The 16,827-nt window shown below is 56.9% G+C and overlaps 2 protein-coding genes across 2 annotated transcripts in view; one reads left to right on the top strand and one right to left on the bottom strand.

Annotated features, from left to right (window-relative positions):
- The window catches only part of LOC108800935, a 4,482-nt gene extending 2,990 nt beyond the window's left edge, over positions 1 to 1,492 (top strand). The window contains exon 2 of the mRNA XM_018572919.1: positions 267 to 1,492. Within this exon, the coding sequence (XP_018428421.1) occupies positions 267 to 1,417 (1,151 nt within the window). The 3' untranslated portion in view covers positions 1,418 to 1,492. The remainder of the gene's footprint in view (positions 1 to 266) is intronic.
- Positions 1,493 to 4,396: 2,904 nt separating this feature from the next.
- Positions 4,397 to 16,827, bottom strand: part of HPX (hemopexin) — a gene marked incomplete at its 5' end in the record, with an annotated part of 19,501 nt that continues 7,070 nt past the window's right edge. Inside the window, 5 exons of the mRNA XM_018572920.1 lie at positions 4,397 to 5,243; positions 7,790 to 7,943; positions 15,649 to 15,779; positions 16,400 to 16,516; positions 16,648 to 16,821. Of these exons, the coding sequence (XP_018428422.1) occupies positions 5,026 to 5,243; positions 7,790 to 7,943; positions 15,649 to 15,779; positions 16,400 to 16,516; positions 16,648 to 16,821 (794 nt within the window). The remainder of the gene's footprint in view (positions 5,244 to 7,789; positions 7,944 to 15,648; positions 15,780 to 16,399; positions 16,517 to 16,647; positions 16,822 to 16,827) is intronic.

The raw sequence follows: 16,827 nt of genomic DNA on the forward strand, positions 1-16,827 counted from the left end.
GGGGGGGGGGGCTTTAATGTCACTATAAATATCACAGTGCAGCGCATGGTTATAGGGTACAGCTCGCTTTGGCTGGGTGCGTTGGGGTGTCATTAAGAAATAATGGTGCCGCGGTGCACCTAACATTGCACCATGTGACGTGGGATCACCTGCACTCCCACAATGCAGAGATGTGAACAGCACGGGGCTGATTTATAAATCTTCCACCCAGCTGTGACATTGGCGGGTTGTAGTTTGATGTTTCTCGTTCTCTTCTCCCCATCCAGATTCCTCACACTGTGCTTCTCTGATGGCTCTCTTCACGAAGGCGTGGGAGTCCGTGGGCTTCCTCCAGTCAGTGAACTCGGTGGTCCTGGGACTCGTCGCTCAGATCAATGAGACGGCCACCGCCGATGAAATAGAGTTCGTCAGGAAGACCCTGGAATCCCTGGACCGGCAGCTGGCTGCAGGGAAGGGGTTGATGAGAGACTCTGATGTCACCAAGTGTGAAGATGGCATCACGGTGGTGTACCAGCAGCTGGCCACGGTGGTGCGGGCCGGGAAGCCGTACAAAGACAAAGAGAAGGAGGTCTTCCTTCAATACGTGACCGACTACAAGATTGACCGCCAGCTCAACGCCCTCTATAACCGCCTGCTGGGCATCTCCGTGCTGGCAGAGCAGGTGACCCTCCTACAGCAGGTGATTCGGGACAACCACCCACGTCGCTGGCAGATGATCGCCTTCTGCCAACAGGTCAACTTCGTCCTGGCCACGGGTCTCCTGTGCCTTTTCGTCCACGGTTCCTTGACCGGTCGGGATACCCAACTCATGATGGGCAGATGGACAGACAAGATGGCCGTTCTTTATAAGAGGATGGAGGACACCTCCAGAGACTGCGCCTCCTACTTCAAGACACAAGCCCAAGAAGACGTGGAGAAGTTCCTGCCACTGAACGAGGACTTGTCTGATGAGGAGAAAGCCAGCGCCCTCCTCAAGCAGATGGAGAAGAATTATGACTGGCTACGCTGGGCGGTGATGGTCTCCCACTCGCAGACTGATAAAGCCGGTGGGGTCCTGGTCCACGGGAACTACATCTCTGTGAGGGGGGAATGCGGCACACAAGTCGTCCTGAGCTACAGCGAGAACCCTGTCTCTCTAGACAAGGGGAAGATCAACCATCTCATCGGGGAACTGGAATGGAAACTCCCCAACCCGCCGCCCGACGTCTACGCCAACATTGAGGCCGATCCCGGCTACGCCAAGCAGTACCTCGCCCAGCGCATGCTGAAGAAACTGACCACCGGGCTGGACAAGGGAGTTACCATTCACACGGTGCCGGGGAAGCTGGATATGGCGGGAAATTTCCCCCAAGCCTCCTACGTCCTCTATGAGTATAAACACCGCATGGCCACCGGCACCGTGTGTATCTTCGGCTGAACCATGTGACGTAAATCCGCCCAGGTTCAGGTTCGGTTGGTACGTTGATGCTCTGACTGGACTTTTCTATCAGCAAGTGAGATCTGTTTGTGTGTGTACAGGACAGGAAGTGAAGGGAAATCCCCCCAATACGAGTCCGCATAGCCCAATATTTGCCTTATATTGTAGAACCAAACTAAAAAAAGACATTTTAGCTTTAGATACTCCAATCTGACCTCCGGCCTTCCCTTCGGTCTCCTCTCCTGGGCTGAAATGGCTTCCTCTGATATCACTGCACACTGGGAGCTCCTCACCATGTGCATTAGAAGCTGCAGCAAGTCAAATAGTCTGTCTTGCTGACTGTCCCTGGCCCCGCCCCTTTCATTCATTGGCTTTCAGTCCTTTCAATCATAGAAGCTCAGCATCACATGTGGGCGTTATCTAAGCATATACAGCCTGCCTAGAAACGCCCACTCCTCCAGACTGGCACCCACCCACTGGCATTTGCATAACTCCTCCCAAGAGCCAGCCCACTGCTTGCATCAGGGCTGAGGGCTCCTGAGAAGAGTGCTGAGGCAGGGTGCTGTGATGTTTTTGGGAAGCCATGTACAGGGAATGCAAAATATAAGCAGATTAAACTTCATCTTTAAACCTTTATTTTTTATGGCCGAAATGAAAAACAAAATAACGTCGGGGTTTAGATATATTGCTTGTGTGCAGACTTATAGATGGAAGGATTAGGGGCAGATAATCCGGGATGCCCATAGACCGTGGCCCTGTATGGCCAACTAGAGCACTCATATTCTGGAATATTCCGGATGTCCCGTTTTCACATTCTGTATCTGTCCTGCACCATTAGGCCCTGTGTGATGTCATCCAATGGAACCGATGCACGGCTGTAGATCGTTATGTATTGTGTGTGTGCGTGTGTGTGTGTAACCATCCAATAAAACTTGCATACAAATCTTTCCATGATCTTTCATTGTGTTGTGACAGAGCTGTCCACCTCTAGCCCCCGAGGTAGGGTTGCCACCTGTCCAGGATTCACCCGGACAGTCCGGGTTTTGAATGCTCTGTTCGGGTTTCATGGCAGCAGAAACCTGGACACAAGATGTCAGACAGACAGGGGCAACCAAAATGAAGATAGGGGCTACTGGTCCCCCCACTGAAAATAGTCTCAACTGTGATATTTACATATGAATGGGCGGCAATTTTTATATATGAATAAGCCGCGACTCATTCTCCCGAAAAAATGTCCATGCGTCGATTGAGTGTTCGGGTTTCGCTTGAAGAAAAGGGGGACCCTACCCCGAGGGCCAACATACAGTCAGATCAGGATACAGACTGCCTCAGGTATCCTTTTACTGCATCTCAGCTACAATACAGCCAGTGCCAATGTCTAGTTTTATTGATTATGGGGAACAGACACAAAAGTTCCTAGATGATACCCTCAGGTATGGACATTTACACAAGGCTCAGTCTACCGATGAGCTGTAATATTACGATTTCTTAAGGGACCGTAATATACAGGGGTACGGGTACTCCTAGAATGAGATCCTAATAGGTTGGACTTGATGGACTAATGTCTTTATTCAACCTCAAATACTATGTAGCTATGTATGTAATATTGGATTATGGCCACTAGATGGCGCTAAAAGACCATAGGAAATGAGTAATCATTGTATGTGTCCCTCACCGCCATCTAGTGGCCACACTGCAATATTACATTTAGAAAAAACAAAACACATTGGCTGGTAAAGAAACAATTTAAAGACCCTTTCTCAGCCAGGGTGTGGTGGCACATTGGGGTGACTCCTGGCCTCCTCAGGGGTGCCTCAGAATGTTGTGGTAGTGGGATTGTGATGTGAAGGGGGGAATGAAGACTAAGGCAAACGGGGACTCTGATGTGAAAGGGGAACTCTGATATGAAAGGGGGGATTCTGATATGGAAGTGGGGACTCTGATGTGAAGTTGGGACTCTGATGTGAAAGAGGGACTCTGATGTGAAGGGGGGCTACTGGTGTGAAGGGGGGGGGGTCTTGATTTGAAGGTGGCACTTCAATGTGATGGGGGAAACCCACTTTTTTGGGGGTGTTTTTGCACAGGGGTCCCCCTTAGGGTTAGCAGGTGGAGGAGACTGAGGTAATGTCTTTCCTGCCTGCAGCAGACTTCCAGTAAAAAGTGGACAGTGCTTCTAGATTTCCCCCCAGACTACAATGTATTGTATTGCTGCCTTTGTCCGTCGCAGATTCTCCCTCACTTCCAGTCTAGGCCGTGGTCTCCAGGACAGGAAGTGAGGGGAAATCTCTTCAGTGGAGCCACAAAAGGGGTTATTATGTTGGTTTTGGTTGGATTTCAATCTATTTCTGTCTGTTTCGGCAAAGCAGTAAAGGGAGGAAGGAAGGGAGGGAGAGAGGAAGGAAGGGAGGGAGGGAGAGAGGAAGGAAGGGAGGGAGAGAGGAAGGAAGGGAGGGAGGGAGAGAGGAAGGAAGGGAGGGAGGGAGAGGAAGGAAGGGAGGGAGGGAGGAAGGAAGGGAGGGAGGGAGAGGAAGGAAGGGAGGGAGAGAGGAAGGGAGAGAGGAAGGGAGGGAGAGAGGAAGGGAGAGAGGAAGGGAGAGAGGGAGGGAGGGAGGGAGAGAGGAAGGAAGGATGGAAGGGAGGGAGGGAGAAAGTGAGGGAGGAAGGATGGGAGGGGGGCGTTGGGGGTCATTTGGAAAGTTTCTAGTTCTTCCTCTTTTCTTATTTCCTGTTCCCATAGGCAGAGGTTCTCTGGTCTCCGTGTTCTCTATGGATCATGTACAGCGCACACATCACATTGTTGTCACCTTATTACAGGAGGATTATAGTTTTTTTCTGGCACTTTGCAGTAAAATAAATTCTATGGACGATATTCTTCTTATTATTGTTTCCATTTTATTAGACATTTCTAGAAATAAAACTACAATCGGATATTTGGGAATATTTCCGTTAAATAGCTCTCTATGTTCTCTGTGTCGGGTGATGTGGGCTCCTCGCTCTCCTCTAGCATGTGATGGGTGATGTGGGCTCCTCGCTCTCCTCTAGCATGTGATGGGTGATGTGGGCTCCTCGCTCTCCTCTAGCATGTGATGGGTGATGTGGGCTCCTCGCTCTCCTCTAGCATGTGATGGGTGATGTGGGCTCCTCGCTCTCCTCTAGCATGTGATGGGTGATGTGGGCTCCTCGCTCTTCTCTAGCATGTGATGGGTCATTTGGGCTCCTCGCTCTCCTCTAGCATGTGATGGGTGATGTGGGCTCCTCGCTCTCCTCTAGCATGTGTTGGGTTATGTGGGCTCCTCGCTCTCCTCTAGCATGTGATGGGTGATGTGGGCTCCTCGCTCTCCTCTAGCATGTGATGGGTCATTTGGGCTCCTCGCTCTCCTCTAGCATGTGATGGGTGATGTGGGCTCCTCGCTCTTCTCTAGCATGTGATGGGTCATTTGGGCTCCTCGCTCTCCTCTAGCATGTGATGGGTGATGTGGGCTCCTCGCTCTCCTCTAGCATGTGTTGGGTTATGTGGGCTCCTCGCTCTCCTCTAGCATGTGTTGGGTTATGTGGGCTCTTCGCTCTCCTCTACCATGTGTCGGGTGGTGTGCACTCCTCATTCTTCTCTAGCAGTCCATGAAGGTGGAGGCGATGTTCCCAGCAGCAGGGGCCTCAGTGGCAGCCAGCAGCTCCATGGCATCCTTGTAATGGTAATAGGAAATTCCATGGAAGAGGTAGAGGCCATGAGCATTACACATCGCGCTGTCCACCTCCGAGTGAATGATGGTTCTGGCCTCTCCAGACTGCTGCCGAGTGATCAGGTCCACCAAGAACATTCTATTACCTGGAGAAAAGAAAATGTGAGATCCCACATCAAGCCTGTCCATCATTATCAATGACCAGATCCTTCCTGGATCACCTCCAGTGATGGGATTACTACCAGTCTGCATCAATCAATACACCCTTACTGGATCACTACGAGTCCTCATCAATGGTTAGATCATTTCGGATGACCAAGAGTCACCATCGATGACCAGATCCTAACTGAATCCATGGGAGACCGGATCCTTAGAATATAATTGACAGTCTCCAGAGATTTCTGTATATTTACCAGATCACTGAGAGTCCTCATCAATGACTGGAGCCTCAGAGGACCACCAAGAGTCACTATCAATGGCCAGATCCTAACTGGATCACTGAGATGCCCATCGGTAACTAGATCCTCTCTAGATCAATAAGAGTCCCCACCAGTGACCAGGTCTTTACCAGATAAAGAGTCCTAACTAATGATCAGATCCTTACTAGATCACCAAGATTGGGCCCAGCAGAGGAACGCTCTGGCAATGAGAGTATTCCTGAATAAGCAATTATGGGCGGTGGGCATACTGGCAGTCCCAGCTGATTTTAGGGCAACCAACCATTGCTGCAAATTAGAATCTTACTGGATTATTTTTAGTTCCCATAAACTATTAGATCCTTACTGGATCACCACGGGTCCCTATCAACCACTAGATCCTTGACAGATCACTATTAGTCTCCATCAATGAATAGATCCATACTGAATCACTAAGAGTCACCATCTATGACCAGATGCTTACTGGATTACTAAGAGCCACCATCAATGACCAGATCCTTACTGGATCACTAAGAGCCACCATCAATGACCCGATCCTTACTGGATCACTAAGAGCCACCATCATTGACCAGATCCTTACTGGATCACTAAGAGCCACCATCAATGACCCGATCCTTACTGGATCACTAAGAGCCACCATCATTGACCAGATCCTTACTGGATCACTAAGAGCCACCATCAATGACCCGATCCTTACTGGATCACTAAGAGTCACCATCAATGGCCAAATCCTTGCTGGATCACTAAGAGCCACCATCAATGACCAGATCCTTACTGGATCACTAAGAGCCACCATCAATGACCAGATCCTTACTGGATCACTAAGAGCCACCATCAATGACCCGATCCTTACTGGATCACTAAGAGTCACCATCAATGGCCAAATCCTTGCTGGATCACTAAGAGCCACCATCAATGACCAGATCCTTACTGGATTACTAAGAGCCACCATCAATGACCAGATCCTTACTGGATCACTAAGAGCCACCATCAATGACCAGATCCTTACTGGATCACTAAGAGCCACCATCAATGACCAGATCCTTACTGGATCACTAAGAGCCACCATCAATGACCAAATCCTTACTGGATCACTAAGAGCCACCATCAATGACCAGATCCTTACTGGATCACTAAGAGCCACCATCAATGACCAGATCCTTACTGGATCACTAAGAGCCACCATCAATGACCAGATCCTTACTGGATCACTAAGAGCCACCATCAATGACCAGATCCTTACTGGATCACTAAGAGCCACCATCAATGACCAGATCCTTACTGGATCACTAAGAGCCACCATCAATGACCAGATCCTTACTGGATCACTAAGAGCCACCATCAATGACCAGATCCTTACTGGATCACTAAGAGCCACCATCAATGACCAGATCCTTACTGGATCACTAAGAGCCACCATCAATGACCAGATCCTTACTGGATCACTAAGAGCCACCATCAATGACCAGATCCTTACTGGATCACTAAGAGCCACCATCAATGACCAGATCCTTACTGGATCACTAAGAGCCACCATCAATGACCAGATCCTTACTGGATCACTAAGAGCCACCATCAATGACCAGATCCTTACTGGATCACTAAGAGCCACCATCAATGACCAGATCCTTACTGGATCACTAAGAGCCACCATCAATGACCCGATCCTTACTGGATCACTAAGAGTCACCATCAATGGCCAAATCCTTGCTGGATCACTAAGAGCCACCATCAATGACCAGATCCTTACTGGATCACTAAGAGCCACCATCAATGACCAGATCCTTACTGGATCACTAAGAGCCACCATCAATGACCCGATCCTTACTGGATCACTAAGAGTCACCATCAATGGCCAAATCCTTGCTGGATCACTAAGAGCCACCATCAATGACGAGACCCTCGCAATATCACTGAGAGTCTCCAGAAATGCTGCATCTTTACTAGATCACTGAGATCAATGACTAGAGTTTTAGAGGATCGCTTAGAGTTCCTATCAATGACCTGACCCTTACATGATTACTGAGGGTCTCCATCGATAACTAGATCCTTACTAGGTCAATAAGAGTCCCCATCGGTTAGCAGATCCTAACTAGATCACTCGGGGTCCTCGTCAGTGAATAGATCCTTACAAGAATACTAAGGGATCTACTTATAAACAATTTTTAGGGCCGTTCACTTGTTTTGAGTGAATATAAGCCACAACAAATGCTCTTTTGGCTCTTCCTGCCCAGTGTTCAGCATGAGACACCGACCTCTAATGATGTACAGGTCACTGGAATGGGGGCAGGTGAAGGCGGCGTCCACTGCTGTGACCCCGGGGACCTGCCACTCCTCCTGGATGGGCTTTGGATAGCCGGCGATCGGGATGTAGATCTGATCAGTTGAGTAAATGCTCACTTGTGGCCCCTAGGGGAGAGGGAAGACAAGAGCAGGAGGTCACATGACAAGCTGAGCACAAGAACCTGCAGGTTAAAGCTTCCTACCTATAGCGGGCAGATGACCCGACATGAAGAACCTTGGAGGTGGAAGAAGTAGAATGTTGTAATGTGTTAGCTATGAGTAGATGCAGAAGGTGATACTGATAATAACCCTTTCACTGATGTATAGCTGCTACAATGGAGGCAGTTTCAGCATCAGGCTGACACATCATCATCACTGTACATGGTCCTTCTGCCTGGGTGACTGGCTGGTCCTTCTTCCTGGGTGACTGGCTGGTCCTTCTGCCTGGGTGACTGGCTGGTCCTTCTTCCTGGGTGACTGGCTGGTCCTTCTTCCTGGGTGACTGGCTGGTCCTTCTTCCTGGGTGACTGGCCGGTCCTTCTTCCTGGGTGACTGGCTGGTCCTTCTTCCTGGGTGACTGGCCGGTCCTTCTTCCTGGATGACTGGCTGGTCCTTCTTCCTGGCTGACTGGCCGGTCCTTCTTCCTGGCCGGTCCTTCTTCCTGGGTGACTGGCCGGTCCTTCTTCCTGGGTGACTGGCCGGTCCTTCTTCCTGGGTGACTGGCCGGTCCTTCTTCCTGGGTGACTGGCCGGTCCTTCTTCCTGGGTGACTGGCCGGTCCTTCTTCCTGGGTGACTGGCCGGTCCTTCTTCCTGGGTGACTGGCTGGTCCTTCTTCCTGGGTGACTGGCCGGTCCTTCTTCCTGGGTGACTGGCCGGTCCTTCTTCCTGGGTGACTGGCCGGTCCTTCTTCCTGGGTGACTGGCCGGTCCTTCTTCCTGGGTGACTGGCCGGTCCTTCTTCCTGGGTGACTGGCCGGTCCTTCTTCCTGGGTGACTGGCCGGTCCTTCTTCCTGGGTGACTGGCCGGTCCTTCTTCCTGGGTGACTGGCCGGTCCTTCTTCCTGGGTGACTGGCCGGTCCTTCTTCCTGGGTGACTGGCCGGTCCTTCTTCCTGGGTGACTGGCCGGTCCTTCTTCCTGGGTGACTGGCCGGTCCTTCTTCCTGGGTGACTGGCCGGTCCTTCTTCCTGGGTGACTGGCCGGTCCTTCTTCCTGGGTGACTGGCCGGTCCTTCTTCCTGGGTGACTGGCCGGTCCTTCTTCCTGGGTGACTGGCCGGTCCTTCTTCCTGGGTGACTGGCCGGTCCTTCTTCCTGGGTGACTGGCCGGTCCTTCTTCCTGGGTGACTGGCCGGTCCTTCTTCCTGGGTGACTGGCCGGTCCTTCTTCCTGGGTGACTGGCCGGTCCTTCTTCCTGGGTGACTGGCCGGTCCTTCTTCCTGGGTGACTGGCCGGTCCTTCTTCCTGGGTGACTGGCCGGTCCTTCTTCCTGGGTGACTGGCCGGTCCTTCTTCCTGGGTGACTGGCCGGTCCTTCTTCCTGGGTGACTGGCCGGTCCTTCTTCCTGGGTGACTGGCCGGTCCTTCTTCCTGGGTGACTGGCCGGTCCTTCTTCCTGGGTGACTGGCCGGTCCTTCTTCCTGGGTGACTGGCCGGTCCTTCTTCCTGGGTGACTGGCCGGTCCTTCTTCCTGGGTGACTGGCCGGTCCTTCTTCCTGGGTGACTGGCCGGTCCTTCTTCCTGGGTGACTGGCCGGTCCTTCTTCCTGGGTGACTGGCCGGTCCTTCTTCCTGGGTGACTGGCCGGTCCTTCTTCCTGGGTGACTGGCCGGTCCTTCTTCCTGGGTGACTGGCCGGTCCTTCTTCCTGGGTGACTGGCCGGTCCTTCTTCCTGGGTGACTGGCCGGTCCTTCTTCCTGGGTGACTGGCCGGTCCTTCTTCCTGGGTGACTGGCCGGTCCTTCTTCCTGGGTGACTGGCCGGTCCTTCTTCCTGGGTGACTGGCCGGTCCTTCTTCCTGGGTGACTGGCCGGTCCTTCTTCCTGGGTGACTGGCCGGTCCTTCTTCCTGGGTGACTGGCCGGTCCTTCTTCCTGGGTGACTGGCCGGTCCTTCTTCCTGGGTGACTGGCCGGTCCTTCTTCCTGGGTGACTGGCCGGTCCTTCTTCCTGGGTGACTGGCCGGTCCTTCTTCCTGGGTGACTGGCCGGTCCTTCTTCCTGGGTGACTGGCCGGTCCTTCTTCCTGGGTGACTGGCCGGTCCTTCTTCCTGGGTGACTGGCCGGTCCTTCTTCCTGGGTGACTGGCCGGTCCTTCTTCCTGGGTGACTGGCCGGTCCTTCTTCCTGGGTGACTGGCCGGTCCTTCTTCCTGGGTGACTGGCCGGTCCTTCTTCCTGGGTGACTGGCCGGTCCTTCTTCCTGGGTGACTGGCCGGTCCTTCTTCCTGGGTGACTGGCCGGTCCTTCTTCCTGGGTGACTGGCCGGTCCTTCTTCCTGGGTGACTGGCCGGTCCTTCTTCCTGGGTGACTGGCCGGTCCTTCTTCCTGGGTGACTGGCCGGTCCTTCTTCCTGGGTGACTGGCCGGTCCTTCTTCCTGGGTGACTGGCCGGTCCTTCTTCCTGGGTGACTGGCCGGTCCTTCTTCCTGGGTGACTGGCCGGTCCTTCTTCCTGGGTGACTGGCCGGTCCTTCTTCCTGGGTGACTGGCCGGTCCTTCTTCCTGGGTGACTGGCCGGTCCTTCTTCCTGGGTGACTGGCCGGTCCTTCTTCCTGGGTGACTGGCCGGTCCTTCTTCCTGGGTGACTGGCCGGTCCTTCTTCCTGGGTGACTGGCCGGTCCTTCTTCCTGGGTGACTGGCCGGTCCTTCTTCCTGGGTGACTGGCCGGTCCTTCTTCCTGGGTGACTGGCCGGTCCTTCTTCCTGGGTGACTGGCCGGTCCTTCTTCCTGGGTGACTGGCCGGTCCTTCTTCCTGGGTGACTGGCCGGTCCTTCTTCCTGGGTGACTGGCCGGTCCTTCTTCCTGGGTGACTGGCCGGTCCTTCTTCCTGGGTGACTGGCCGGTCCTTCTTCCTGGGTGACTGGCCGGTCCTTCTTCCTGGGTGACTGGCCGGTCCTTCTTCCTGGGTGACTGGCCGGTCCTTCTTCCTGGGTGACTGGCCGGTCCTTCTTCCTGGGTGACTGGCCGGTCCTTCTTCCTGGGTGACTGGCCGGTCCTTCTTCCTGGGTGACTGGCCGGTCCTTCTTCCTGGCCGGTCCTTCTTCCTGGGTGACTGGCCGGTTTTTCTTCCTGGGTGACTGGCTGGTCCTTCTTCCTGGGTGACTGGCCGGTCCTTCTTCCTGGGGGACTGGCCGGTCCTTCTTCCTGGGGGACTGGCCGGTCCTTCTTCCTGGGGGACTGGCCGGTCCTTCTTCCTGGGGGACTGGCCGGTCCTTCTTCCTGGGGGACTGGCCGGTCCTTCTTCCTGGGGGACTGGCCGGTCCTTCTTCCTGGGGGACTGGCCGGTCCTTCTTCCTGGGGGACTGGCCGGTCCTTCTTCCTGGGGGACTGGCCGGTCCTTCTTCCTGGGGGACTGGCCGGTCCTTCTTCCTGGGGGACTGGCCGGTCCTTCTTCCTGGGGGACTGGCCGGTCCTTCTTCCTGGGGGACTGGCCGGTCCTTCTTCCTGGGGGACTGGCCGGTCCTTCTTCCTGGGGGACTGGCCGGTCCTTCTTCCTGGGGGACTGGCCGGTCCTTCTTCCTGGGGGACTGGCCGGTCCTTCTTCCTGGGGGACTGGCCGGTCCTTCTTCCTGGGGGACTGGCCGGTCCTTCTTCCTGGGGGACTGGCCGGTCCTTCTTCCTGGGGGACTGGCCGGTCCTTCTTCCTGGGGGACTGGCCGGTCCTTCTTCCTGGGGGACTGGCCGGTCCTTCTTCCTGGGGGACTGGCCGGTCCTTCTTCCTGGGGGACTGGCCGGTCCTTCTTCCTGGGGGACTGGCCGGTCCTTCTTCCTGGGGGACTGGCCGGTCCTTCTTCCTGGGGGACTGGCCGGTCCTTCTTCCTGGGGGACTGGCCGGTCCTTCTTCCTGGGGGACTGGCCGGTCCTTCTTCCTGGGGGACTGGCCGGTCCTTCTTCCTGGGGGACTGGCCGGTCCTTCTTCCTGGGGGACTGGCCGGTCCTTCTTCCTGGGGGACTGGCCGGTCCTTCTTCCTGGGGGACTGGCCGGTCCTTCTTCCTGGGGGACTGGCCGGTCCTTCTTCCTGGGGGACTGGCCGGTCCTTCTTCCTGGGGGACTGGCCGGTCCTTCTTCCTGGGGGACTGGCCGGTCCTTCTTCCTGGGGGACTGGCCGGTCCTTCTTCCTGGGGGACTGGCCGGTCCTTCTTCCTGGGGGACTGGCCGGTCCTTCTTCCTGGGGGACTGGCCGGTCCTTCTTCCTGGGGGACTGGCCGGTCCTTCTTCCTGGGGGACTGGCCGGTCCTTCTTCCTGGGGGACTGGCCGGTCCTTCTTCCTGGGGGACTGGCCGGTCCTTCTTCCTGGGGGACTGGCCGGTCCTTCTTCCTGGGGGACTGGCCGGTCCTTCTTCCTGGGGGACTGGCCGGTCCTTCTTCCTGGGGGACTGGCCGGTCCTTCTTCCTGGGGGACTGGCCGGTCCTTCTTCCTGGGGGACTGGCCGGTCCTTCTTCCTGGGGGACTGGCCGGTCCTTCTTCCTGGGGGACTGGCCGGTCCTTCTTCCTGGGGGACTGGCCGGTCCTTCTTCCTGGGGGACTGGCCGGTCCTTCTTCCTGGGGGACTGGCCGGTCCTTCTTCCTGGGGGACTGGCCGGTCCTTCTTCCTGGGGGACTGGCCGGTCCTTCTTCCTGGGGGACTGGCCGGTCCTTCTTCCTGGGGGACTGGCCGGTCCTTCTTCCTGGGGGACTGGCCGGTCCTTCTTCCTGGGGGACTGGCCGGTCCTTCTTCCTGGGGGACTGGCCGGTCCTTCTTCCTGGGGGACTGGCCGGTCCTTCTTCCTGGGGGACTGGCCGGTCCTTCTTCCTGGGGGACTGGCCGGTCCTTCTTCCTGGGGGACTGGCCGGTCCTTCTTCCTGGGGGACTGGCCGGTCCTTCTTCCTGGGGGACTGGCCGGTCCTTCTTCCTGGGGGACTGGCCGGTCCTTCTTCCTGGGGGACTGGCCGGTCCTTCTTCCTGGGGGACTGGCCGGTCCTTCTTCCTGGGGGACTGGCCGGTCCTTCTTCCTGGGGGACTGGCCGGTCCTTCTTCCTGGGGGACTGGCCGGTCCTTCTTCCTGGGGGACTGGCCGGTCCTTCTTCCTGGGGGACTGGCCGGTCCTTCTTCCTGGGGGACTGGCCGGTCCTTCTTCCTGGGGGACTGGCCGGTCCTTCTTCCTGGGGGACTGGCCGGTCCTTCTTCCTGGGGGACTGGCCGGTCCTTCTTCCTGGGGGACTGGCCGGTCCTTCTTCCTGGGGGACTGGCCGGTCCTTCTTCCTGGGGGACTGGCCGGTCCTTCTTCCTGGGGGACTGGCCGGTCCTTCTTCCTGGGGGACTGGCCGGTCCTTCTTCCTGGGGGACTGGCCGGTCCTTCTTCCTGGGGGACTGGCCGGTCCTTCTTCCTGGGGGACTGGCCGGTCCTTCTTCCTGGGGGACTGGCCGGTCCTTCTTCCTGGGGGACTGGCCGGTCCTTCTTCCTGGGGGACTGGCCGGTCCTTCTTCCTGGGGGACTGGCCGGTCCTTCTTCCTGGGGGACTGGCCGGTCCTTCTTCCTGGGGGACTGGCCGGTCCTTCTTCCTGGGGGACTGGCCGGTCCTTCTTCCTGGGGGACTGGCCGGTCCTTCTTCCTGGGGGACTGGCCGGTCCTTCTTCCTGGGGGACTGGCCGGTCCTTCTTCCTGGGGGACTGGCCGGTCCTTCTTCCTGGGGGACTGGCCGGTCCTTCTTCCTGGGGGACTGGCCGGTCCTTCTTCCTGGGGGACTGGCCGGTCCTTCTTCCTGGGGGACTGGCCGGTCCTTCTTCCTGGGGGACTGGCCGGTCCTTCTTCCTGGGGGACTGGCCGGTCCTTCTTCCTGGGGGACTGGCCGGTCCTTCTTCCTGGGGGACTGGCCGGTCCTTCTTCCTGGGGGACTGGCCGGTCCTTCTTCCTGGGGGACTGGCCGGTCCTTCTTCCTGGGGGACTGGCCGGTCCTTCTTCCTGGGGGACTGGCCGGTCCTTCTTCCTGGGGGACTGGCCGGTCCTTCTTCCTGGGGGACTGGCCGGTCCTTCTTCCTGGGGGACTGGCCGGTCCTTCTTCCTGGGGGACTGGCCGGTCCTTCTTCCTGGGGGACTGGCCGGTCCTTCTTCCTGGGGGACTGGCCGGTCCTTCTTCCTGGGGGACTGGCCGGTCCTTCTTCCTGGGGGACTGGCCGGTCCTTCTTCCTGGGGGACTGGCCGGTCCTTCTTCCTGGGGGACTGGCCGGTCCTTCTTCCTGGGGGACTGGCCGGTCCTTCTTCCTGGGGGACTGGCCGGTCCTTCTTCCTGGGGGACTGGCCGGTCCTTCTTCCTGGGGGACTGGCCGGTCCTTCTTCCTGGGGGACTGGCCGGTCCTTCTTCCTGGGGGACTGGCCGGTCCTTCTTCCTGGGGGACTGGCCGGTCCTTCTTCCTGGGGGACTGGCCGGTCCTTCTTCCTGGGGGACTGGCCGGTCCTTCTTCCTGGGGGACTGGCCGGTCCTTCTTCCTGGGGGACTGGCCGGTCCTTCTTCCTGGGGGACTGGCCGGTCCTTCTTCCTGGGGGACTGGCCGGTCCTTCTTCCTGGGGGACTGGCCGGTCCTTCTTCCTGGGGGACTGGCCGGTCCTTCTTCCTGGGGGACTGGCCGGTCCTTCTTCCTGGGGGACTGGCCGGTCCTTCTTCCTGGGGGACTGGCCGGTCCTTCTTCCTGGGGGACTGGCCGGTCCTTCTTCCTGGGGGACTGGCCGGTCCTTCTTCCTGGGGGACTGGCCGGTCCTTCTTCCTGGGGGACTGGCCGGTCCTTCTTCCTGGGGGACTGGCCGGTCCTTCTTCCTGGGGGACTGGCCGGTCCTTCTTCCTGGGGGACTGGCCGGTCCTTCTTCCTGGGGGACTGGCCGGTCCTTCTTCCTGGGGGACTGGCCGGTCCTTCTTCCTGGGGGACTGGCCGGTCCTTCTTCCTGGGGGACTGGCCGGTCCTTCTTCCTGGGGGACTGGCCGGTCCTTCTTCCTGGGGGACTGGCCGGTCCTTCTTCCTGGGGGACTGGCCGGTCCTTCTTCCTGGGGGACTGGCCGGTCCTTCTTCCTGGGGGACTGGCCGGTCCTTCTTCCTGGGGGACTGGCCGGTCCTTCTTCCTGGGGGACTGGCCGGTCCTTCTTCCTGGGGGACTGGCCGGTCCTTCTTCCTGGGGGACTGGCCGGTCCTTCTTCCTGGGGGACTGGCCGGTCCTTCTTCCTGGGGGACTGGCCGGTCCTTCTTCCTGGGGGACTGGCCGGTCCTTCTTCCTGGGTGACTGGCTGGTCCTTCTACAATAAAACCTTCAGGTGGGGATGGACGCTGGCCAAACGGCTCACAGGAATCTCTATGCTCGGGGCGCCTGTGATGGGCATTTGAAGTGGACTGTTTTTATGCACAGGGCACCACTGGAGACCTAAACACAATCCTTGGCACTGGTCATGTTACCCTGAGCCCAACTTACCAACCCGAGATAAAGGACATCGGTACCTTTGGTATGTGTTCTGGAACGGGGGGCCAAGGCGAGTGTTGGAGGGGTCAGGCGGGTGGTGGGCAAGTATTAAAGAACAAAGGTTCTGCTGCCCTTCATCCATATGTGCAGACACTCCGTGACCGGCTGATATTTGCTCTCGGACAGTCACACTCACCTGAATAAAGTACATGTGGTTCTTGTATGAGAAAGTCGCATCCACCACTCCTTCCAGCGTCCTCCATGTGTGACTGAGAGGCCACGCGTGCCACCCATCTTTACTGCTATCCACACGGAAGTACCAGCCACCTGGCAGGAGGGAGGAGATACGGCGTCATCAAACCTCTCCACGTCACCAAAACACAAGAACTTCCTGTGTCCCTTCCCAATTCTGTCTGTGAACTACACCTCCACCCTATGGTATGACGAAGAGGAGAGGGGGAGGCGTTCTCTAGTCCTGTCCTAGAGTGACAAAACTGCTCCTCCGCAGCACAGTGAGTGAATGTTGTCACCTGAGGACAGGAAGTGTATTACAGGCAGGATCACCAGGTGAAGATAAGGGGAAAAAAGGCTGAGGGCCCTAGTGATCTACTCCCACTCAGGACAGGAGACCTCTAGTGATCTACTCCCACTCAGGACAGGAGACCTCTAGTGTTCTACTCCCACTCAGGACAGGAGACCTCTAGTGATCTACTCCCACTCAGGACAGGAGACCTCTAGTGATCTACTCCCACTCAGGACAGGAGACCTCTAGTGTTCTACTCCCACTCAGGACAGGAGACCTCTAGTGATCTACTCCCACCCAGGACACAGTGTCTCTAGTGATCTACTCCCACTCAGGACAGGAGACCTCTAGCAATCTACTCCCACCCAGGACACAGTGTCTCTAGTGATCTGCTGGCAGTCAGCACAGCAATGGCGGATCTCACCTCGGAATGCGTAGGTTCGGGATTTGTCATCTGAGCTGAAAGCCTCGAAGGAACGTTTGCTGCAGCGATCTTTGATGGACATGAGGGTGGCGTTCTGGCGGGCGGCGTGGGCGTGTCCTGGGGGGGAACAGAAGCGTGCAGGGGGGTGAGAGGCGGCACCTCGGTGGGGTCACCACTCCGCCTGCCAACAACTAGAACTACGTTATCAGGAGAGCCGGCCATAAAATAAAAGGGACACTCCATCTCACCTCTGCCGGGGCACCGCACAAAGTAGTCTCGGGTGTCCAGCGGTCGGGGGGATAGCCGCTCTCCGGTCACTGGGTCAAATCTGGTGAAGTTGATGCCATTGAAGCAGTAGTATTTCTCCATCCATCTGACAGCCGATGTACAAGGTCCCAGGCCGGTCCAGGTCTTCTGCTTCACCGCCG

This window comes from Nanorana parkeri, unplaced genomic scaffold, assembly GCF_000935625.1.
Source record: "Nanorana parkeri isolate BGI_ZX_2015 unplaced genomic scaffold, ASM93562v1 scaffold2169, whole genome shotgun sequence".
Lineage (NCBI taxonomy): Eukaryota > Metazoa > Chordata > Amphibia > Anura > Dicroglossidae > Nanorana > Nanorana parkeri.